At 37.6% G+C, this 25,714-nt stretch overlaps 1 protein-coding gene across 1 annotated transcript in view; it reads right to left on the bottom strand.

The window, feature by feature from the left end:
- Positions 1–527: 527 nt before the first annotated feature.
- SCAMP1 (secretory carrier membrane protein 1) overlaps positions 528–25,714 on the bottom strand; it is a 103,610-nt gene continuing 78,423 nt past the window's right edge. Inside the window, exons 7-9 of the mRNA XM_007175878.2 lie at positions 23,980–24,081; positions 20,492–20,609; positions 528–1,014 (exon numbers count right to left, since the gene is read on the bottom strand). Coding sequence (XP_007175940.1) covers positions 850–1,014; positions 20,492–20,609; positions 23,980–24,081 — 385 coding nt within the window. The 3' untranslated portion in view covers positions 528–849. The remainder of the gene's footprint in view (positions 1,015–20,491; positions 20,610–23,979; positions 24,082–25,714) is intronic.

Genomic DNA, 25,714 nt, shown 5'->3' with positions numbered 1-25,714 from the left:
AATATCAACTACTCTAAAAAAAGAAAATAAAAAGATAAAATTTACATTATCTACCATGAAATGTACACAGGCTCTTCACTCGTGAGTGAAACTGCTAAAAAGCAAGCCAATTAAAAAATCCCTAAGTCTCTGATGTCCTATTTCTTTCAATATAAATAAGGAAAAGGAATGAAGCATTGCTTTACTGCTCCAATGTGTAATCCTTACGTGTGACTCTTGAAAGAATGACTGCAGCAAGTACTAAGTGCATTTTTTTTTTTTTTTTTTTTTTTTTTACACTTTCTCACTCTTTTCCAGCTGGTAAGAAATGTTTTTTTTTTTTTTTTTTTTTTTTTTTTTTTTTTCCACACACACACACTGTATTTTATTTTTACAAGAGATAGATAGACTGACACCAAGCATTGTACATGGATGACCACAACAAAAGCAACAATGATTGCAATTACCAAACATGAAACACACTTATACTATGTCATAACATTGACATTCAGTCCAGTAATCCTCCACTGTAACAGCTCCTTTACTAAGTGCATTTTTAATCATAAGTGCCATGTTAATTTCAGTGTGTCACCACTGAAATAATTCGCTGAACATTCATCCCCCAAAAAATATGGAGAATATTTATTTCGCATGTAATTTTTTTTTTTTTGCAAGGGGCACTGAAATATTAAGAAACTATCAGGTAAATAATAAGACAAGGAAGTTTTTCTGGTTTTAGCCCATGCACAAGTGATTAGGAAATATACGTGCTGTGTGTACTGTGTGTTTTGAACAAAAAAAATATTTATAGAATACAGTAACTGGAGAAAAAAGTACAGTCAGAAGGTAACAATGTATTGTTTGAAGACTCTAAATTTGGTTACCCTTGAAAGCATTCTGAGCTGCACTAGTTGCTGCGGTTGAAGCTGCATTTGCAGCTGCAGTCTGGACAGTTTTGTTGGACATCACACCTGTTGCAAACTCTTGTTGGGCCTTCTCAAAACTAGCACCTGTTGTGCGATACAGTCCATGTACCTACGGAGGCACAGAAAAGTGGGAGAAGATGAGTGGTAATCTACGCGTTCATTATCAATAGCTCTTCAATTAATCCCAACATGACTCAGAGATAAAAAGACTAGATTCTAGGCAGGATTCCTAAGAACAAGAACATCAGCCACACAGTGGCACACAACATGGTATGTAAATATTTTCTTAAAATAGATTTTTCCCTTTTATCCCCAATGCAGAAGAGATAATTTATGCCTATGCCAAACCAAAAATAATATAAAAAACGACTTCTTAACCAAATGCAAAAAGCTATGTTTTCCACTGTACCTAATTAAGATATTACAGCCTTACAAAAGAATGGTTTAAACATAACAGGAGACATTCTGACTTAAATACATTAATTTACTACCCTAGACAATTCCAAAAAAAATAATACCTTACCTATTTCTATGTTGGCTACATATATACCACTGCCCCTATTGTATCAAATGGTATCGTTTTATCATTTAATGTAGCGAGCAATACGTGTGTCCTTAAAGATAATTCACTCTGAATACTATTTAAGTTTTTGTGTATGGTCAAGTCCTAAAGGATTTAAGAAGAAACACTTCTGAGCGCTATCTGTCCATACTGATTCATCACTCAAATCTTAGATTTTTACAAGCAGGGTTCAAAAATACTCTTTCTGTTAGCATCTCTCTCGAAGATGCATAAACTATGAAGGACATCAATCCATAACATCAGCCACTCCATCTAATACAAATTTGAGAAAGGAAATAACAAGGCACATTAAGACAAATATTGATATTTATTTATTATGTACCTACAAACTTGGGGGTATGAAAGATGAGGAGAAAAGATGAGGAGGAAAGATGAGACAGAAAAGTGAACCTGTAATTACACTGCATTGTGATTAGGTCTAAATTAGAAGCCTGACTAGAATGTCATCAAAGCAGGTTTGGAGGATGGGGGCAGTATGCCCAAGTCAGCCCTTTTCCCAAACCTAAATACGTAGGAACTAGTAACTGTGGAGTTAAGTGTGGAGTGAGGAAAAGTAGAAGGAGTCAAGTACTTTCAAGTCAAGTTTAGATACTGGGAAGTTGTTTCACAAAGAGAGAATACAGAGGATACGCTGGTTTGGGGGGAGAGTAGACGCTAAGTTCTAAACATTCATCCATTGCACAAATGTTTATTGAATACCTACTCTAAGCCTGCCCCAGCAGGCAGGTGAAAATTTGGTTTGGAGGTAGAGAGGAATGGGCTAGAGACATGGACTTGGAAACCAATGGCACATAATGGTAGCTACAACTCTGACGTAATGAAACTGTCCATGGAGAGATAACACATAAAGTAGAAAGAGAAGAAAATCAAGTACCAAAGCCTTAAGTTTAGACACCAATATTTAAGAGGTACCCATAGCAACAAGAAATTAAGAGAGGAATGAGTAAAACCAGGGACCTTTTCACAGATGCCAAGGGAAGAAAGCAGTTAAGGAATGAAGAGCTATCAGGGAAAATAAGGGGTCTAAGTCCCAAGTTCTTCTGATACACAGTAGCAAAAGCAAATGCCGTATTACTATGGATCAAAGTATTAAAGGGGGGCTTCCCTGGTGGCGCAGTGGTTGGGAATCTGCCTGCCGATGCAGGGGACACGGGTTCGTGCCCCGGTCCGGGAAGATCCCACATGCCGCGCAGCGGCTGGGCCCGTGAGCCACAACTACTGAGCCTGCATGTCTGGAGCCTGCACATCTGGAGCCTGTGCTCCGCAACGGGAGAGGCCACGACAGTGAGAGGCCCGCGCACCGTGATGAAGAGTGGCCCCCACTTGCCACAACTGGAGAAAGCCCTCGCACAGAAACGAAGACCCAACACAGCCAAAATAAATAAATTAATTAATTAATTAATTTTTTAAAAAAAAAAGTATTAAAAGGGTCAAGGAGACGGACTTCCCTGGTGTTCCAATGGTTAAGACTCCATGCTCCCAACGCAGGGGTCCCAAGTTCGGTCCCTGGTCAGGGAATCAGATCCGACATGCCTCAACTAAAGATCCCACATGCCACAACTAAAAGATCCTGCATGCTGCAACTAAAGATCCTGCATGCCGCTACAAAGATCCTGCATGCTGCAACTAAAAGATCCACATGCCGCAACTAAAGATCCCACATGCCGCAACTAAAGATCTCGCCTGCCACAACTAAAAGATCCCACATGCCACAAGTAAAGATCTTGTGTGCTGCAACTAAGACCCGGTGCAGCCAAATAAATAAATAATTAAAAAAAAAAAAAAGGGTCAGGGAGAGGGACTTCCCTGGTGGTGCAGTGGTTAAGAATCCATCTGCCAATGCAGGGGACACGGGTTCAAGCCCTGGTCCGGGAAGATCCCACATGCCACGGAGCAGCTAAGCCCATGTGCCACAACTACTGAGCCTGCTGTGCTCTAGAGCCTGTGAACCACAACTACTGAGCCCATGTGCCACAACTACTAAAGCCTGTGTGCCTAGAGCCTGTGCTCCACAACAAAGAGAAGCCACCGCAATGAGATGCCCACGCACTGCAATGAAGAGTAGTCCCTGCTCACCACAACTAGAGAAAGCCCACGTGCAGCAACGAAGACCCAACACAGCCAAAAATTTAAAATAAATAAATAAAGCGCAAATTTAAAAAAAAAAAAAGGAGAAAAAAAGGGTCAGGGAGAAAAAGAGAGCATTGACAAGTACATATACTGGTGAACCTTAAAATTCTTTTAGTACCACAGCACTACCAGAAGTATAAAATATTTTTATTCCCTTTCCAAACCAAGTTTTTAAAATAAAAAATTAAAGATACAGATAAATTACTACGCCTATGTTCAAGAAATTTATCTCACAATGAGTACATATGATTAGATCCTACAAATTAAGTGTATTATAGAAATCTAATAAACCTTCTTTACTTACTAGACCTAGTCACAGTGCAAAGTAATTACAGGTTAAATTGTCTGTCTCTCCCCCTTCCCCCCACCCCAATTTATGGGCATATAATTAACAAACATCTGTTCTAATTTATTCCTTTTTTCAAATTTGTATTAAATTGGGTGGCTGATGTTATGTATTCATGAACTTCATGGTTTAATTACTTAAAATGTAATTCATAGCCCCACAGAACAGAGAGGTAAAATAAAGGTAGGAATAACACATTTCTCAATAGTCTGTGTCTATATAAACCCAGAGAGCCACCTAGAGGGAAAAGACTGCATATGTATTCAGTGCACAATGCTCAAATACTGCATTAGATCCACGATATCCATGTGAAAGGGGTGATTCTTCATTTCAGTGTCCCAGCAAGATGATGGGCTACTTACAAGGATCAACATCTCAAAAAGCTTACCATTTCCCTGTTATGTCTCAGTGATATCTGCTGATATCTATTGATAACACACTCCTTAAGAAATCAGGGAGATAGTTTTAAGATAAAACAGTGTAATTAAAAAGCAAAAACTAAACAACTTAAATACTTGTTATCTCTTCTACTTATGAGAATTGCACTAACCTACATATTTAGTCCTAGGAGTACCACAGAAAGGACACTAGATTTGGTACCTACTGATTCCACTACTTTCTGCAGGGCAGGACACCACTCAAAACCTCAAGTTTACTTCTCATACAACAAGAATATTTCTTGTCCTATTTGTCTCTCAGAGTTTTCCTGAGGATCAAATGAGAATTATGTAAATGTGTTAGACTAATAAAAATTAAAATTAACTTTAAAATATCTGCAAAAGGTCACAGCCAAGACACAACTCCAGAAAAGAATCCTGCTTCCTTAATGCATCTTCAAAAATATCTTAGTTTACAATGTGGTTGAATGACACACAAAATATTGTATACTATGGAAATTAAAAACCATGGTACTTTATTTAAACAAAATAATCCAAATGTATTGTTTCCATTAATGCTTCCAGAACACCATTTCAAGAAATCATGCTTTTGGATGGCAGAGTAGGAAGACCCTGAGCTCACCTCCTCCCACGGGCACCCAAACTTACAGCTATTTACAGAGCAACTATTGATGAGAAAGACCTGAAGACTAGCAGAAAAGATCTACTAAAACTGAAGTTATACAGAAGGAAGCACAATAAGACAGGTAGTAGGGGCAGAGATGCGGTACGGTCAAGGCCTAAACCCCTGGGTGGGTGATCCACAAACGGAAGGATAATTAGAATCGCAGAGATTCTCCCTGAGAAGTGAGGTGTCCGAGCCCCACACTGGGCTCCTCCACTGGGAAGGTGCGCCCCCAGAATATCTGGCTTTGAAGACCAGCAAGGCTTGGTCAGAGGGCTGTTGGAAACAGAGACTTCACTTTTAAAGGGCGTGCACAAAATGCCACCTGCTCTGAGACACAGGGCAGAAGCAGTAATTTGAAAGAAGCCTGGGTTAGACCCACTTGAACAGCCTCCTGGAGACACAGGAGGCAACTGGAACTCACCTTGGGGACACAGATGCTGGTGGCAGCCAATTTGGGGAGCTCATGCCACCACAAGGGCACTGGTGATAGAAAGCGCCATTTTGGAATCCTTCTTACCAGGGCCGGGACCTGGTCCCACCCACCAACCTGTCAGCACCAGAACTGGGACACCTCAGGCGAAGCTACTAACAGGTGGACACAGCCTGACCCACCAGCAGACCAGCAGCCTTAGGATCCCCAGAGCCCCCAGCTAACCCGGGACCCAGCCCCACAAACCACTGGCCAACATCAATCCCCAGATCTCCAGGGCCATGCAGCCAGAGACCCCAGAACCTGGGTCCACCCACCAGTGAGCCAGCACTAGCCCTGGGACCCCTTGGGCCCCAATCACACCCAAAAGAAAGCCAACACCAGCTTCAACACACCATGGACATGGCAGACAGTTATGTCAGGAACTGGCCCCACCCACCAGTAGGCCAACATGGGATCTGGGACACCTAGCATACAAACCAGCCAACATGAGACCCAGCTCCACCCAGCAGTGGGCCAGAACTAGCCCTGGGACCCCCTGGGGCTCTGTAACCAGCCACCTCGTGACACGGCCTGGCCCATCAGTGGCTGGCAGCCTCTACACAAGGCAGGGCATAACAACCAACCAGACGGGGGTCTAGCCATGCCTACCAGATTGCCCACAGTAGTCAGCATACCACAACAAAAGGGCCCATGCAACCTACCTATGGGGCAACCCCAGAGCATATAGCTCTGGTGACCAGAGGGGAGTGCACTACTGGGACACATAGGACATTTCCTACATAAGGCCACTTCTCCAAGATCAGGAAATGTAACAAGCTACCAAATACAGAAAAATGAAAACAGTGAATTAGCCAAAATGAGGTGACAGAGGAATATGTTCCAAACAAAGGAACAAGATAAAACCCCAAAGGAAGAACTAAGTGAAGTGGAAGTAGGCAATCTACACAATAAAGAATTTAAGGTAACGATGATAAGGATGCTTAAAGAACTCAGGAGAAGAATGGATGAACATAGTGAGAAGATGAACAAAGAGTCAGAAAATACAAAGAAGAACCAAACAGAGTTGAAGAATACAATAACTGAAATTAAAACCACACTAGAAGGAATCAACAGTAGGCTAGATGATACAGAGGAACAAATCAGAGAACAGGAAGAGAGAGCAGTGGAATCACTCAAACTGAACAGAAAAAAGAATTCTTAAAAATGAGGACAGTTTAAGAGACCTCCAAAACAACATCAAGTGTACTAACATTCACTTTATAGAGGTCCCAGAAGGAGAAGAGAGAAAAAGGGACAGAGAACGTATTTGAAGACATAATAGCTGAAAACGTCCCTAACCTGGGAAAGGAAATAGACATCCAGGTCAAGGAAGTACAGAGAGCTCCAAACAGGATCAACCCAAAGAGGACCACATTAAGACACACTGTAATTAAAATAGCAAAAGTTAAAGATAAAGAGAGAATATTAAAAGCAGCAAGGGAAAAGAAACAAGTTACACATAAGGAAACTCCCATAAGTCTATTACCTGACTTTTCAGGAGAAACTCTGCAGGCCAGAGGGAGTGGCACAATATATTTAAAGTGATGAATGGAAAAAAAACCTACAACCAAGAAGACTACTGAGCAAGGCTTTCCTTCCAGTTTGAAGGAAAGATCAAAAGTTTTACAGACATGCAAAAGCTAAAAAGAGTTCAGCACCACAAAACCAGATTCATAAGAAATGTTAAAGAGACTTCTCGAATCAGAAAAGAAAAGGCTACTACTAGAAATATGAAAATTACAAAAGGAAAAATCTCATTGGCAAAGGCAAACAAACAGTAAAGGTAGTAAATTAACCACTTATAAAGCTAGTAGAAAGCTTAAAAGACAAAAGTAGGAAAATGTGGACTTCACTGATGGCACAGTAGTTGGGACTCTGTGCTCCCAATCCAGGGGGCCTGGGTTCGATCCCTGGTTGGGGAACTAGATCCCACATGCATGCCACAACTAAGGAGCCGGCAAGCCGCAACTGGGGAGCCTGCCTGCCGAACTAAGGAGCCCACATGCCGCAACTAAAAGGAGCCGGCGAGCCGCAACTAGGCAGCCTGTGAGCCACAACTAGGGAGCCTGCCTGCCGCAACTAAGACCTGGTGCAACCAAATAAATAAATATTTTTAAAATAATAATAATAGTAATAATAAAAGGTAGAAAAATTATCTATATCCACAATAAGTAGCTAAGGGATACTCAAAATAAGATGTAAAATATGATGTCAAAAACTGTAAATGTGGCAGGGTGGAGTAAAAATGCAGGGTTGTTAAAATGTGTTCAAACTTAAGAGATCAGCAACTTAAAATAATCATACACACACACACACACACACACACACACACACACAGACTGCTATATATAAACCTCATGGTAACAACAAACCAAAAGTCTATAATTGATACACACACACAAAAGAAAGGAATCCAAACATAACACTAAAGATAGTCATCAAATCACAAGGGAGAGAGCAAAAGAAAGAAAAAAGAACTACAAAAATAACCCAAAAAACAATTAACAAAATGCCAATAAATACATACCTAACAGTCATTACTTTAAATGTAAATGGACTAAGTGCTCCAATCAAAAGACATAGAGTGGCTAAATGAATACAAAAACAAGACTCATATATATGCTGTCTACAAAAGACTCAGTTTAGATCTGAAGTAACACACACGGACTGAAAGTGAGGGGATGGAAAAAGGTATTCCATGTAAACAGAAACAGAAAAAAAAGTTGGAGTAGCAATACCTATACCAGACAGAATAGATGTTAAAACAAACAGTAACAAGAGACAAAGAAGGACATTAAATAATGATCAAGGGATCAATCCAGAAAAAGGTATAACAGTTGTAAATATATACACACCCAACATAGGAGCACCTAAATATACAGACTACATACAGTAAGTCCCCTACATACGAACCTTCAAGTTGTGAACTTTCATAGATGCGTTCCATCAATGTCAGGCATGAGTGAAACTGCAGCTTACCCTCCATCTCCTATTGCTGATGATCCGTCAGCTCTACCATCTCCCACCCCTTCTCCCTCCTCCAGTCAGTAACTCTTCTTGCCTGTTCACTTGATGCCAACCTCTGTATGCCAGCTATTGTACTGTACTGCTGTACTTTTCAAGGTACTGTACTATAAGATTAAAAATGTTTTCTTTATTTTTTGCATTTGTTTTTTTATGTATTATTTGTGTGAAAAGTATTATAAACCTATTACAGTACAGTACTATATAGCTGATTGTGTTAGTTGGGTACCTAGGCTAACTTTGTTGGACTTACGAACAAACTGGACTTACAAACGCACTCTTGGAATGGAACTCGTTTGTATGTAGGGGAATTACTATACTAACACACATAAATGGAGAAACTGACAGAAACCCAATAATACTAGCACACTTTAACACCCTACTTACATCAACGGACAGATCATTCAGACAGAAAATCAATAAGGTAACCCTGGCCTTAAATGACACAATAGACCAAATGAAGTTAATAGATAGAGAGCATTTCATCCAAAAGTAGCAGAATCACATTCTTTCCAAGTGCACTAGGAACATTCTCCAGGATAGATCACATGGCAGGCCACAAAACAAGTCACAGTAAACTTAAGAAAACTGGAATCATATCAAGCATCTTTTCTGACCACAACGCTGTGAGACTAGACATCAACTACAAGAAAAAAAATGTAAAAAACACAAACACATGGAGACTAAACAATATGCTACTAAACAAACAATGGGCCACTGAAGAAATCAGAGGAAATTAAAAAAATACTTGCAGAAAAAGGAAAACAAAAACACAATGATCCAAAATCTATGGGAAGCAGCAAAAGCAGTTTCTAAGAGTAAAGTTTAGAGTGATACAAGTCAACCTCAGGAAATGAAAAATCTCAAATAAACAACTGAACCTTACACCTAAAGTAACTGGAAAAAGAACAAACAAGACCCAAAGTTAACAGAAATCATAAAGAACAGAGTAGATATAAATGAAATAGAGACTAAAAAAATAGAAAAGTTCAATGAAACTAAGAGTTGGTTCTTTGAAAAGGTAAACAAAATTGATAAGCCATTAGCCAGACTCATCAAGAAAAAATGAAAGAGGGTCCACATCAGTAAAATCAGAAATGAAAAAGAAGTGATAACTGACACCACAGGTATATAATGGATCATAATAGATTGCTATGAACAATTATATGCCAATAAAATGGACAACCTAGAAGAAACAAATAAGTTCCTAGACATGTACAATCTCCAAAGACTAAATCAGGAAGAAATAAGAACAGACCAACTACCAAGAATTAAATTAAATCAGTAATTTTAAAAAATCTCACAGCAAACCAAAGTCCAGGACCAGATGGCTGCACAGGTGAATTCCACCAACATTTAAAGAAGAGTTAACACCAATCCCTCTCAGCTATTCCAAAAACTGCAGAGAAAAAATGTTTCTGAACTCATTCTATGAGGCCAGCATCACCCTGATACCAAAACCAGACAAAGATATCACAAAAAAATAAAATTACAGGCCAATATTACTGATGAACATAGATGCAAAAAACCTCAACGAAATATTAACAAACCAAATCCAACAATACATTAAAAGAATCATACACCATCATAATGTAGGATTTATCCCAGGGGTGTAAGTATGGTTCAATATCTGCAAATGAATCAACGTGACCATATTAACAAATTTTAGAAAAAAAATAATATGATCATCTCAATAGATGCAGAAAAAGCTTTTGATAAAATTCAACATCCATTTATAATAACAACTCTACAAAGTGGGTACAGAGGGAACATACCTCAACGTAACAAAGGCCACAAATCACAAGCCCACAGTTAACATCAAACTCAGTGTTGAAAAGCTGAAAGCATTTCTTCTAAGAACAGGAACAAGACAAGATGCCCAGCCTCTCTACTTTTAGTCAACATAGTATTGGAAGCAATACACATAGCAATCAGACAAGAAAAAGAAATAAAAGGAATCCAAATTAGAAACAAGTAAAACTGTCACTGTTTGCAGATGACATGATACTCTGCATAGAAAATCATAAAGATGCCACCAAAAAACTACTAGAACTCATCAATGAATTCAGTAAAGTTGCAGGATACAAAATTAATATACAAAAATCTATTGCATTTCTATACACTTATAATTACCTATCAGAAAGAGAAATTAAGGAAACAGTCCCATTTACAACTGCATCAAAAAGAATAAAATATCTAGGAATATACCTACCTAAGTTGGTAAAACGTTTGTACTTGGAAAACTGTAAGACGCTGATGAAAGAAACTGAAGACGACACAAACAGATGGAAACATATACTGTGTTCATGTATTGGAACAATTAATATTGCTAAAATTACCATACTACCCAAGGCAATCTTAATATTCAATGCAATCCCTATCAAAATACCAGTAGCATTTTTCACAGAACTAGAACAAGTAATTTAAAAATTTGTATGAAAACACAAAAGACCTCAAGTAGCCAAAACAATTTTGAGAAAGAAGAACAGAACTGGAAGAATCACAGTCCCCAACTTCAGACTATACTACAAAGCTACAGTAATCAAAACACTATGGTACTGACACCAAAACAGACACATAGATCAATAGAACAGAATAGAGTCCAGAAATAAACCCATGTACTTATGGTCAATTAAACTATGACAAAGGAGGCAAGAACATACAATGGAGAAAAGACAGTCTCTTCAATAAGTGGTGCTGGGAAAACTGGACACCTACTAGTAAAAGAATGACACTAGAACATTCTCTAACACCATAAGCAAAAATAAACGCAAAATGAATACCTAAAATGTAAGACTGGAAACCACAAAACTCCTGAAAGAAAACATAGGCAGTACACTCTTTGACATCAATCTTAGCAATATTTTTTGGATATGTCTCCTCAGGCAGGGGAAACAAAAGCAAAAATGAACAAATGGGACTACATCAAACTAAAAAGCTTTTGCACAGTGAAGGAAACCATCAACAAAACAAAAAGGCAGCCTACTGTATGGGAGAAGATATTCCAAACAATATTATCTGACAAGAGGTTAATATCCAAAATATACAAAGAAGCCATACAACTCAACGTCAAAAAAACAAACAACCTCACTTAAAAATGGGCAGAAGACCTAAATAGACATTTTCCAAAGAAAACAAACAAATGGCCAACAAGCACATGAATACATGCTCAGCATTACTCATCATCAGGGAAATGTAATTCAAAACCACAATGAGATGTCACCTCACACCTATCAGAATGGCTATTATCAAAAAGACAACAAATTACAAGTGTTGGCAAGGATGTGGAGAAAAGGAAACCCTTGTGCACTCTTTGTGGGAATATAAATTGAAGCAGCCACTATCAAAGACAGTATGGAGATTCCTCAAAAAATTAAAAAGAGAACTGCCAAAAGAGCCAGCAAACCCACTCCTAGGTATTTATCTGAAGAAAATGAAAACACTAATGTGAAAAGATATATATTCATTGCAGTATTATTTACAATAGCCAAGATATGGAAGCAACCTAAGTGCACATCAATAGATGGAGAAAGAAGATGTGGCATACACACACCCACACACTCACACACACACACACATATGCACACACAACAGAATACTACTCAGCTATAAAAAAGAATGATATCTTGCCATTTGTGACAATGTGGATGGACCTAGAGGGTATTATTCTAAGTGAAATACTGTATGATTCCACTTACATGTGGAATCTAAAAAACAAAACGATTGAACAAACATAGCTGAACAGGAACAGAATCATAGATACAGAGAACAAACAGGTGGTTGCTAGAGGGGAGGGGGTGGAGGGAGGAGAGTAATAGCTGAGGAGATTAAGATTAGAAATTTCTAGTTGCAAAATAAATGAGTCATAGGTATGACATGTACAGTGTGGGGAATATAGTCAATAATTATGTAATATCTTTGTATGGTGACAGTTGGTAGCTAGACTTATTGTGGTGATCATTTTGAAATGTACAGAAATAGCAAATCACTATGTTGTATAACAGGAACTAACAGTGTTAGAGATCAATTATACTTCAAAAAGAAACAAAGTCATAGACAAGGAGAACAGATTTGTGGTTATGAGAAACAGAGGGTGGAGGGAGGGGGAACTGGATGAAAGTAGGCACAAAAGGCACAAACTTCCAGTTATAAGACAAATAAGTACTAGGGATGCAATGTACAACATGATGAATATAAGTAACACTGCAGGGCTTCCCTGGTGGCGCAGTGGTTGAGAATCTGCCTGCTAATGCAGGGGACACGGGTTCGAGCCCTGGTCTGGGAAGATCCCACATGCCACGGAGCAGCTGGGCCCGTGAGCCACAATTGCTGAGCCTGCGCGTCTGGAGCCTGTGCCCCGCGACGGGAGGGGCCGCGATAGAGAAAGGCCCGCGCACCGCGATGAAGAGCGGTCCCCGCACCGCGATGAAGAGTGGCCCCCGCTTGCCACAACTGGAGAAAGCCCTCGCACGAACCGAAGACCCAACACAGCCAAAAATAAAATAAATAAATAAATAAAAATCAAGTAAAACTTTAAAAAAAAAAAAAAAAAAAAAAAAATAAGTAACACTGCAGTATGTTATATACAAAAGTTCTTAAGAGAGTAAATCCTAAGACTTCTCATCACAAGGAAAAATATTTTTCTGTTTCTTTCATTTCGTATCTATATGAGATGACGGATGTTCACTAAACTTACTGTGATAATCATTTCATGACGTATGTAAGTCAAACCATTATGCTGTACACCTTAAACTTATACGGTGCTGTATGTCAATTATATCTCAATAAAACTGGAAGAAAAAAAAAGAAATCATGCTTTTAAGATCCCTGTCACACCAAAATGATTTCAACATTTTTTAAAGCTGGGAAAAATGAGTTTTTGAAAATTGTTTCATTCTCATTTTGAGTTTTTGAAAAAACTTCTGGACCTCGAAGCCTAATTTTTTCAAGTAAACATTTCTTAGAAACTCTCTATGAACCCTCCTGCCCATAGATCTGGGTCAGATACCCTTTCTGTAACCTCTTTAACTACTACTCTAGATTCACACTATTGAAATTCCACTCATCCTTTGAGGTCTATCTTAAATATTGCTGTCCTCCTTCTGCCTGAACTAGCTGTGGCTCTCCCTTTTGCCAGCACTTCCAAGACTTTTAGGGATGTATATTGTGACTCTTCTTTTGCAGGGTTTATTCACATGTCTTATATCCTACATGCTTTTTAAGTTCCTTGAGGGGAAGTGGCAATTTCCACTCATAGTTATACCCCCAGAACACATAGTAACTTGTGGTAGAAGTCACTGAACAATTATTTGTTTCTATATCTCCTATGGATTAAACAAATGGCTCCAAATCATTCTCATTATTTAAAAAAAGTTACCAAATAAGTTCAGTACTACTCTAGCAGACTATACCTGTGTTACAACGTAAAATGCTTATTAGTTTGCAATTACCTCAGCGGTTAATTGTTTTAAAAGTGAACATACTATTTGACACCTACTAGGATGGCTGTAATCAGAAAATGGAAAATAAATGTTGGCGAGGATGTAGAGAAATTGGAACCATTGCACATTGCTGGCAGGAATGTAAAACAGTGCAGTCACTGCAGAAAACAGTTTGATGGCTCCTCAAAAAGCTAAACATAGAATTACCATATGACCACCAAGCAATTCCACTCCTAGGTATATACCCGTAAGAACTGAAAGCAGAGACAAAGCAATACTTGTACACCAATATTCATAGTAGCACTACTATTCACAGTAGAAAAAAGGTGGAAACAATCTAAGTGTCCATCAACAAACTAATAAACACAATGTAGTATATACATAGAGTGGAATATTATTCAGTCACAAAAAAGAATGAAATTCTGACACATGCTACAACATGGATAAACCTTTATGTTAAGTGAAATGAGCCAGACACAAAAGGAAAATATTGTTTGATTCCAATTATATGAAATATCTAGAATAGGCAAATTCATTGAGCCAGAAAATAGACTAGAGGTTATGAAGGGCTGGTGGCAGGGGGAATTGAAGAGTTACTGCTTAATGACCACAGAATTCCTGTTGGGGTGATGAAAAATGGAAATAGTGGTAATGGTTACACAACATTGTGAATGTAATTAATGCCACTAAATCGTACACTTAAAAATTATTAAAATAGCAAATTTTATGTTTTATGTAGAGCCACAATTTTTAAAAATAATGTAATATACCAAAAAGCATTGAATTACACAATTTAAATGGGTAAACTGCATGATATGTGAGTTACATCTCAGTAATAAAGCTATTAAAATATGCATATAAAGATTATTTGGATGAAAATATCATATGTACAGCATTATAAACTAGCAGATCCACCGAATTTGAAGATGCCTACGTAAAGATAATTCACAATAATTTAGTTATATTAACTGAGGTTTGGGATCTAATAAGTAACTAGCCTAGTATTTATAGAAAAGGATAACAAAATTAAGATTTGGGCAATCAAAAAAAAAAGTGAACATACTAAGGATACCAACTGATGACAGATATAAACAACCTGCTCAGAGTGCCAATTTTTCTAGGGATTCAAAAGTATTACTGTACCTACTCTGTGTCCCCTGGATGAAGATAAGCAGCATGCGGACTAGCATTTTAATAGGCAAAGTGAATCATCTGAAATTGATACCTAATCAGAAAAGACCTCAGTGTTGGACGATTCAGAGAGAGGAAGAGAGAGAAGCAGCATACCTGTTTGTGATAGTACAGAAACATATTACAGTAAAATTATCAGCATTCTGTCCTAGATCCAAAATAAATCAGAAAGAAAAGGGGAGGAAGGGTAGTGAACAACTACAATGCTTTCAAAGAAAGTGAAATTCACTTTTTTTTTTTTGAAATTCACTTTTAATCTAAGAAGACTATCACTTTATATACAGTAGGATAGCTTCACAAAGCATTTACTGTAAAACACCAATTTAACTAATAAATGAGACTTTTCATTATTGTGGATCATATACCCCAATTCTATACTCTCACACAAAATAAAAGATTATTTGCAAAACAGATATTTTGGTATAGAAAAAAAGATTTTTAAGTACTTTAAAAACTTGTTTTTTAAAGAAGTGAAATAACTTTTTTCTAAAATTCTTCTGAAGTGCAAAAAAATCACTACTAACAATTATTTTATTAATGTGGACAAAGTCTATTAACAATTTTTTTAATTTCATAGAAAAATAACCATTCAAAACTAGGTCCCAAAGGAAATACAAATTATGTATTATCTATTTATCTCTACCATACTAAGTTATTCTAGCTCTTATATCAAATAAAGGATGGGGGAAATTTTGTATTCCCCTGATATATAATCTCCTATGACTCATTCATTTGTTATTTGACCCATTTATAATACCTCTCCCTTAGCCCAAAACTATTATTTAATTCTTTCTAATAGCTTACTATAAAAAGATGGGCCTGTAAAAAAATATTGTTTGGGAATAATCTAAAAGAAAATTTAAAAAATCTATCTGCGAAAGGTAAGGATTAAACTATTCCCTTATCTATGAAGAGGTACAAGAGACAGATATTCTTGCATTTCAATTATTTTAAATTTGGATTATAAGATGACACTATGGGGAAAACAAAGATACCATAGTGCTCATACTGGGCACTTCAGACACCAGTGATTAGCTAACTCCAAATTATGCAGGACTTCAGAATGTCAACAAAATTCTCAAAATTGTATTCATTGCCATTGAAATAAATATATACCACAGAGCACCGTTTAGCTGGTACTGGAGACACAGAATAGCCTAATTAAAAGCAACTATTCTAGAGCCAAAACTGTGCACAGATAACTTTTAGAGGGCATTAACTGCTTATGGAAAGCCTGACTCCTAGTGGTTATAAACTATGGCTACATAGCCACAAAGGACTTTTTTCTTTTAAAATGTACAGTGTGGGGAATATAGTCAAATAATAGAATACCGTTATATGATGACAGATGGTAACTAGACTTACTGTGATGATCATTTTGAAACATACAGAAATATCAGATCACTATGTTGTGTACCAGAAACTAACATAATGTTGTAGGTCAATTATACTTCAAGAACAAATAAACTCATAGAAAAAGAGATCAGATTTGTAGTTATGAGAGGCAGGGGGTGGGAGAAGGGGAATTGGATAAAGATAGTCAAAAAGGTACAAACTTCCAGTTACAAGATAAATAAGTACTAGAGATGTAATGCACAACATGATAAATATAATTAGCAGTGCTGTATGTTATATATGAAAATTGTTAAGAGAGTAAATCCTAAGAGTTCTCATCACAAGGAAAAACGTTTTTAAAATTTTAATTTTGTATCTATATGAGATGATGAATGTTTGCTATACTTATTTAAAATCATTTCATGATGTATGTAAGTCAAATCATTACGCTGTACACCTTAAACTTATACAGTGCTGTATGTCAATTATATCTCAATGAAATTGGAAGGGAAGAAAAAAACAGCAAGTTTTGAGCAAGTATGGAAAAGAAAATAAAAAGAAAAATCAGGTGTTTTCATTGGATCTCAATTTCTATCAAATTAAAAGAAATCCTTGCCGTTACAAATATGAAAGCTGGCTCAAACTACATTTTAGTTTATATTATCTCCATTTATTGTACTTCATAAAATCATCTCATCTAAATTCCTTATTTCACAGACAAAGAATATGAGACTGGAACTAGGTCTTGAAAGAGGACTTGTAAGTCTTCAACTGGCAGAGAAGATATAGTAACCCAGAGGTCAAGAAGCATACCATAAACAAAAACTAAGACAAAGGAATGTACGTGATGTATTTAAAGAAACCAAGCAGTAACTTTGAATGGAGTTTAAAGTCTGGATCCGGGAGTTGTGAAAGGTCACCACCAGCCCTACTACCACTACCACCACAATCCCATTCCCCAAACTGAAGTCCACTTCAAAAATCTTCAGGGCTTCCCTGGTGGCGCAGTGGTTAAGAATCTGCCTGCCAATGCAGGGGACATGGGTTTGAGCCCTGGTCCGGGAGGATCCCACATGGCGCGAAGCAACTAGGCCCGTGAGCCACAACTACTGAAGCCCGCGCACCTGGAGCCCCTGCTCCGCAACGGGAGAAGCCACCGCAATGAGAAGCCCGCGCACTGCAACGAAGAGTAGCCCCCGCTCACCGCAACTAGAGAAAGCCCGCCCACAGCAACAAAGACCCAATGCAGACAAAAATAAACAAATTAAATAAATAAATTTTTTAAAAAAATCTTCAGAGTGCTGGGTTTGTTTGGGATTTTTTTTTAGATTAAAAAAATAACTATACATAAAGTGAACTGAAGGAAGTGGGAGTGGGGTATGAGCGACCTGTAAACAGATCTCTGGGTTAGCTGAGGTTGGAAATGGAAAGGAAGAGAAAGATGGAACAGACACTAAGAAAGTATCTAGGAAAGTGAGTAAAAAAGTAATGGAAGCACTGACAAAGTACTGACAAGTTTTAAATGGAATCACATGAAAAAGTACTTAGAACCACTCATTTATAAAAGGTACTTAATAAATTTCCTTTTTAAAACACAGCTTCATCGAGATAAATGTCATACACTATACAATTTACCCTTGTAAAGTGTACAATTCAATGGTTTTTAGTATATTCATAGACCTTTTTCATCATCCCCCCAAAAAAGAAATTCTATAACCATTTGCAGTCACCCTCTACCCCACCCCTGGTTATAGGCAACCACGAATTTACTTTCTGTCTGTATAGATTTATTTTGGACATTTCATATAAGTGGAATCATACAGTATGTGGTGTTAATAAATGTTTCTTGAATATGAATCAGAACTTCTGGAAGGAGTGCTGGTTCTGAGAAAAGAATGAGTTTATGATGCATTACTGTGAGATGATGATACCAATCAACTGGAGATATAAACAGCCACCTGAAGATGCAACTAAATGTTTGTGTAAAGCATTGTCTTTCAACTCCAACATTCTAGTTCATGCAGGTAGGGAAGAAACTGAAACAATGAGGGAGGTTGAAATTCCCAAGGTAAAAATACTGTAGAGCAAGCACAAAGAGCAGAGACCTGACTGCATTTAAGAAGACTTTTACTTGGGCTTCCCTGGTGGTGCAGTGGTTGAGAATCTGCCTGCCAATGCAGGGGACATGGGTTCGAGCCCTGGTCTGGGAAGATCCCACATGCCGTGGAGCAACTGGGCCCGTGAGCCACAATTACTGAGCCTGCGCGTCTGGAGCCTGTGCTCCGCAACAAGAGAGGCCGCGATAGTGAGAGGCCCGCGCACCGCGATGAGGAGTGGCCCCCGCTTGCCGCAACTAGAGAAAGCCCTTGCACAGAAACGAAGACCCAACACAGCCATAAATAAATAAATAAATAAATAAAATTTAAAAAAAAAAAAAAAAGAAGACTTTTACTTAAGAGCTGAACAAAGAAATGAAGGAGAAAGACTAGCCTCAGAGGCAGGAGAATCAGAACATAACCATAAAGGCTGAGGAGGAGGGGCCACCTGTAGAATAGAAGGCTTCAGAGTCCAAGGAGGAGGAAAATGGAAAAAAAGGCTGGTATAGGATCTAGTAACTTTAGAAAGCGGAGTTTCAATAGTTATATATGGGTATTTCTAAAAAGAAGTAAAAGCTTTTAAGAGGGAAAATGAGTAGCAAAATATGGACAGAAAGAGCGTAGCCTAGGTTTCACAGAGTTTTGAGAAGGATTAAAGACAAATGTACAAGCAAAATATTTCAAGAACGCAGTTTTCTTAAATATAAGGTACAGTTATTTCTGTGCAATCCTTGTACATATTCTCAAGTTGCCATAGAGTAAAAAAAAAAAAACAAAGAAAAAATGTTTTAAGGACTTATTTTCCTTAATGTGAGACCCACCAAAAAGTATTATTTTAAAACATAGGTGTTATTCACAGGGTCTCTATATTATGTTGGAACATGTGCAGAATATCAAAAACACATACCCAAGGCATGATAAAACTTTATATATAAAAAAACCTGACCTTTCTCCTACCCTATGAAATGATTTTCTTTAAGGCAGTGAAAACAGCCATGGGAATTCTACAGGAGGAGATGCAGTCATCTCTCAGCATCTGTGGGTATTGGTTCCATGATACCCTCATCCCCACGCCCATGGGTACCAAAAGCTGAGGGTGTTCAAGTCCCTTATACAAAGTGGCGTAGTCTTTGCAAATAACCTGCGCACATCCTCCCCACAACTGTCCCATACGTACACTTGAAATCATCTCTAGAGTACTTATAAAACCTAATATAATGTAAATGTTATATAAATAGTTGTAAAAACAATGTAAATACTATGTAAATAGTTGCCATTGTGTGGCAAATTCAAGTTTTGCTTTTTGGAACTTCCTGGAATTTTTTTTTCCCCTAGTATTTTCAATCCAGTTGCTCAAATTAGAGGATGTGGAACATGTGGATATAGAGGGCCAACTGTATAGCTAAGATAATTGGGCAGTTACTAAAAATAAAATTCAGTCCATAATCCAGCCTGAATCTGTTACCAGCTCACTTTATACTCTTAGATAAAATAATTTAGTGTCTTTAAATTTTAAATACAAATAAAATGCACATACCACACAAGAGTTTTACTTCTATTTACTAATCGGTCTACTATGTTTCATATTCAAAAAAAGAAATCAGAATGTATAAAAAGGTACAAATTTTAAAAATGAGATTGACTCTTCAATTGATAAAAGAAGCCTTCAGTTAACAGAATTTAAAAATATTCCCTATCTACAGGAAACATTAAATGTGATGCAATTCTCTAAAATTTATCTATGCATAACTTTTAATTGTAAAAAGTAATCCTCAGAGAGCAAACCTGCATAAGAACAACAACCAAATGGCTTGAGGTTACACTAAATAAAGAGCAAAATGGGAAAATGAGAACTGAATATCAGCTTCACTAAAAAAATTTACAGACATAAAATTTCACTTACCTTTTTAAACATAACTAGTGAGATGACTGCTGATGCTGTGAAAAGTGCTGCTATGATTATCATCATGATTCCAACAGGAATACTTTTGTTGAGACCAGTAAGGGATGAAATCCAACCGCTATGAAATTAAAAGAAGAAAACTAAAATTAGGCAAATAAGTTAATGCACAATTTTTAAAAACAGCATAATAACTAACACATTTTCAGCACTTATGATCCAGGCAACATCCAAGTTCTTTACGTGTATTAACTCATTTAATTCTCACAACAACCCGCTACGATATATGCTATTTTTAATCCCTATTTTAAGGATAAGAAACTGAGTCACCAAGATTATTCAGTAACTTGCCCAAGGTCACACAGCTAATAAAAACAGCACAGTCTGAATTCAAACCTAAACACCAAAATCCAGAGCCTTAAATGTGTACCACGAGATTCTACATTTTTTAAGCCTATGATTTCATTATTATTTTTTAAAGTTCATTTTAAATTCTGCTGAATTACGTAAAATAATATTTGAGAACCACATATTCAACAAAGGGCTAGTATCCAAAATACATAAAGAAACTTCAAAGCTCAACAGTAAAAATAAATTCTTAAAATTAAAAAGTTTCAATTAGAAAATGGGCAAAGGACTTCCCTGGTGGTCAGTGGTTAAGAATCCACCTGCCAATGCAGGGGACACAGGTTCGATCCCTGGTCCGGGAAGATCCCACATGCCACAGGGCAACTAAGCCCTGCACCACAACGACTGAGCCTACATGCCACAACTACTGAAGCCCACACACTCTAGAACCTGCGTACCACAACTACTGAAGCCCACGCACTCTGGGGCCCGAGTGCCGCAACTACTGAGCCTGCGTGCTGCAACTACTGAAGCCTGCGCACCTAGAGCCCGTGCTCCACAACAAGAGAAGCCACCACCACAATGAGAAGGCCGCGCACCGCAACGAAGAGTAACCCCCCACTTGCCGCAACTAGAGAAAAGCCCACGCGCATCAATGAAGACCAGCGCAACCAAAAAAAAAAGAAAATGGGCAAAGACATGAAGAGACATTTCACCAAGAGGATATATAGATGACAAATAAGCATGTGAAAAGATAAAACATTATGAGTCATTAAGGAAATAAATATTAAATATTTAAATATATAAATATTAAAACCACAGCGAGATATCACTACACACCTATCAGAACAACTTAAAAAAAAAAGTAGTGGCAACACCAGAGGCTGGTGAGGATGTGGAGGCTGAATCACTCATATGTTGTAGTTGGGACTGTAAAATGGTACAGCCATTCTGGAAAATACTGTCAGTTTTTTAAAAACACTGAACAGGGAATTCCCTAGCGGGCCCAGTGGTTAGGACTCCCTTGGCTCTCATTACCAAGGGCCCGGGTTCAATCCCTGGTCAGGGAACTAAGATCCCACAGGTTGTGGTGTGCAGCCAAAAAAAAAAAAATCATCTAAAAATAAATAAGTAAATAAATAAAAATTTAAAAACACTAAACATGCAACTTCCATATGAACCAACAATTACACTCTTCTCTTGGGTATTTATCACAGAGAAATGAAAACTTATGTTCACACGAAAACTTGTTCACGAATGTTTTTAGCAGAATAGCCCCAAACCAGGAACAGTCCAAGGTCCCTTAACTGGTGAATGGTTAAACAAACTGTGGTCCATCCATACCATGGATGCTGCTCAGGAGTAAAAAGGGATGAACTACTGAGACACAACAACCTGGATGAATCTCCAGAGCACTATGCTTAGTGAAAAAAGCTAAAGTTTACAAACTGTATGATTCCATTTATACAACATTCTTGAAATGACAAGCAGGTTAGTGATTGCTGGGGTTAAGGAGGGAAGTGAGTGTGGCTATGAAGGGCAGCATAAAGGATCCTTTGGTGATGGGAATGTCCTGTGTCTTCACTGTATCAATGTCAAGATCCTGATTTTTATATTATACCATAGTTTTACAATACGTTACCACTGGGGAAAACTGGATAAAGGATACCTGGGATCTCTCTGCATTATTTCTTATAACTGTCTGTGACTCTACAATTATCTCAAAATAAAGAGTCTAATTTTTTAAAGTCTGCTAAATTACATGAGGTCTACCTTACAACAGGTCACCTTGTATGCACCCTCATTAGCAGATTCTAGTCACCTCACATGCTGCTGTGCTCAATTTTAACACTTTTTTCTAAGTCTGTTCTAAAAAGCAAAAGAAGGACTTCCCTGGTGGCGCAGTGGTTCAGAATCCACCTGCCAATGCAGGGGACACGGGTTAGAGCCCTGGTCTGGGAAGATCCCATATGCCGCGGAGCAACTAAGCCTGTGCGCCACAAATACTGAGCCTGCGCTCTAGAGCCTGAAAGCCACAACTACTGAGCCCGCGTGCTACAACTACTGGAGCCCGTGCACCTAGAGCCTGTGCTCCACAACAAGAGAAGCCACCGCAATGAGAAGCCCGTGCACCAGAACGAAGAGCAGCCCCCACTCACCGCAACTAGAGAAAGCCTGCGCACAGCAACAAAGACCCAATGCAGCCAAAAATAAATAAACTTATTTAAAAAAAAAAAAGCAAAAGAAATTATTTAGGTTTCATTAGAATACAAAAAGTGCTGTTAACATAAGCAGTGTATGTTTTAAATTAAACATTTAAAACATTTTCTTTCCCTCAAATGCTAAAGACTAAACACTTTTTAAAATCATAATGAATGCTACTCTTTCCTAGAACTGATTTAAAATACCCAAATAAATCCTCTGCATGTATATATGCCCGTTAGATCTGCAAAGCTATCAATAGTTGTCTGACTTCCAGTGACTACTCTAATTCAGTAGTAGCATACTAAATGTAAGTCTTCAAATACACTCTAGTTACATGATCATTTCAGTTTATGTACGTAGCGCAGCAAAGTTGCCTCACACATGCTTTTAGCTTATAAAAATTCAACTGTACGCAATGGTTGTAAGAGAAAGAAGAGAGGGAGGGATGATTTTATACATAGGTACTCTTCTATGCACCATTTCATTCAAGGAATGTTTGCTCCAGAGTGTCTGAAGAAAGATATAAATCTATGACCTTCTAACCTGTGTCCAAATAGTCTCAGTTTCTAAGGGTCCCCCACTGAGTGAGCATTTTGCCATGCTAAGAACGATTCTATTTGTTTAAAGATATATCCATATATGTGCATGCAGTGACTCCACTTTTCAAAGATGTGTGTGTATGTGTGCGCACACGCATTTGTGTGTGTATGAAAATGTATGTTTGTATACCTAAAATAGCGCTTTACACAGAACAGGTACCCTTTTCTTAAATTCCTTCAAAGGTTATTCCTTAGGAAACTTTAAAATTGCATTTTTTATTATTTGTATACTTTTGCTAATCTGGTTTTTCTATGTCAAATATTTTTAGGAATCCAAAAATTATATTAAGATACTAGATGAACAGATTATAACTAGAGTAATTAAAGTAAATGACTTACCAGTTACCCCAATTATGAAATCCTGCCGCCTGGAGTACATGCACAGCAAACTGACAAATATAGACGAAAAAGAATACAAAGAATCTGAATGAACTGTCACTCCTGTTTTTAAAAAGAAAGAGAGTAGAGAGAAAAAGAAAGGGGAAAATGTCATTGTTCTCAATGCCTTTACATTCACTTGTAGACTGACATTCAAACATTAAAAAATTTTAAAAATACCAGTGGCAACTACCTGAGACTTGAAATTAAAATAATAACATAATAATGTATGTGAACCGTTTATCCAAATACTAGACAATGTTGTTATTATTATTCCAGCCTCACTTTGTCCTTTCAATTTCCAACTGCCCAACAAAACATCTTGGCAAAAGAAAAATTATTTTGTTTTCCTTTTATTTTTTATTAAATAGCTTCACTGAATTATAATTAACATACAATAAACTGCAAGTATTTAAAATATACAATTCGGTAAGGTTTGACATAAGTATATAACTATGAACCTTCTCTAATCAAAACAGTGAACATATTCCAAAATTTTCCTTGTGTTCCTGGTTAATCCCTCCCTCCCCACCCACTGCTTTCAGTCACTACAGTTTCATATTTTAGAGTTTTATTTAAATGGGATCATACAGTATATACTTTTTTCTTGTCTGCCTTCTTTCATTCAGCACATTTTCAGATTCACTCATGTTGCTACATGTAACAAAAGTCCATTCTTTTTCATTGCTGAGTAGTATTCCATTGTACAGTACACCACAGTTTGTTTATTCATTCACCTGTTGATGATCAGTTAGATTGTTTCTAGTTTTTTACTTCTATAAATAAAGCTGCCATGGACATTCATGCATATGTCTACATATGAACATATATTTCTTTTTCTCCTGGGTAACTATCTAGAAGTGGAATGGCTAGAACACATAGGTATAAGTTTAACTTTTTTTTTTAAATTAATTAATTATATTTTTGGCTGTGTTGGGTCTTTGTTGCTGCGTGTGGGCTTTCTCTAGTTGTGGCGAGCGGGGGCTACTCTTCGTTGCAGTGCACGGGATTCTCATTGCAGTGGCTTCTCTCGTTGCAGAGCATGGGCTCTAGGCTCATGGGCTTCAGTAGTTGTGGCATGCGGGCTTCAGTAGTAGTGGCACATGGGCTTTAGAGAGCAGGCTCAGTAGTTGTGGTGAGTGGGGCTTAGTTGCTCTGCAGCATGTGGGATCTTCCCGGACCAGGGCTCAAACCCGTGTCCCCTTCATTGGCAGGCAGATTCTTAACAACTGTGCCACCAGGGAAATCCCAAGAGTGTCTTTTAAAGAAGAAAAATTGGAGTTCATAAAAAGACAGAACTTATCAATTTGTTCTTTTATGGATCTTGATTTTATTGCTGTATCTAAGAAATCTGTGCCAAAGACAAGGACACAAAGTTCTTTTTCTTGTCTTTCTCCAGAAGTTTTATATTTTTTTGGTTTTACATTTAAGTCTATGTCCCTTTTTTAGTTAATTTTTAAAATATAGTATGAGGTATGGATTAAAGTTCTTTTTTGCATACAGGTATGCAATTATTCCAGCATAATTTCTTAAAAAGACTGTCCTTTCTATACTGCATTACTTTTGTACCTTTCTAAAAAATCAGTAATCTATATATGGGTGCATTTATTTCTGGACACTCTATTCTGTCTCACTGTTCTATATTTCAACATTTATGTCAATACGATTACCTGGGTTTTCTAATAAGTCTTCAAAT

Source organism: Balaenoptera acutorostrata, chromosome 2 (genome assembly GCF_949987535.1).
Source record: "Balaenoptera acutorostrata chromosome 2, mBalAcu1.1, whole genome shotgun sequence".
NCBI lineage: Eukaryota > Metazoa > Chordata > Mammalia > Artiodactyla > Balaenopteridae > Balaenoptera > Balaenoptera acutorostrata.
This window is presented reverse-complemented; position numbering and strand designations above follow the sequence as displayed.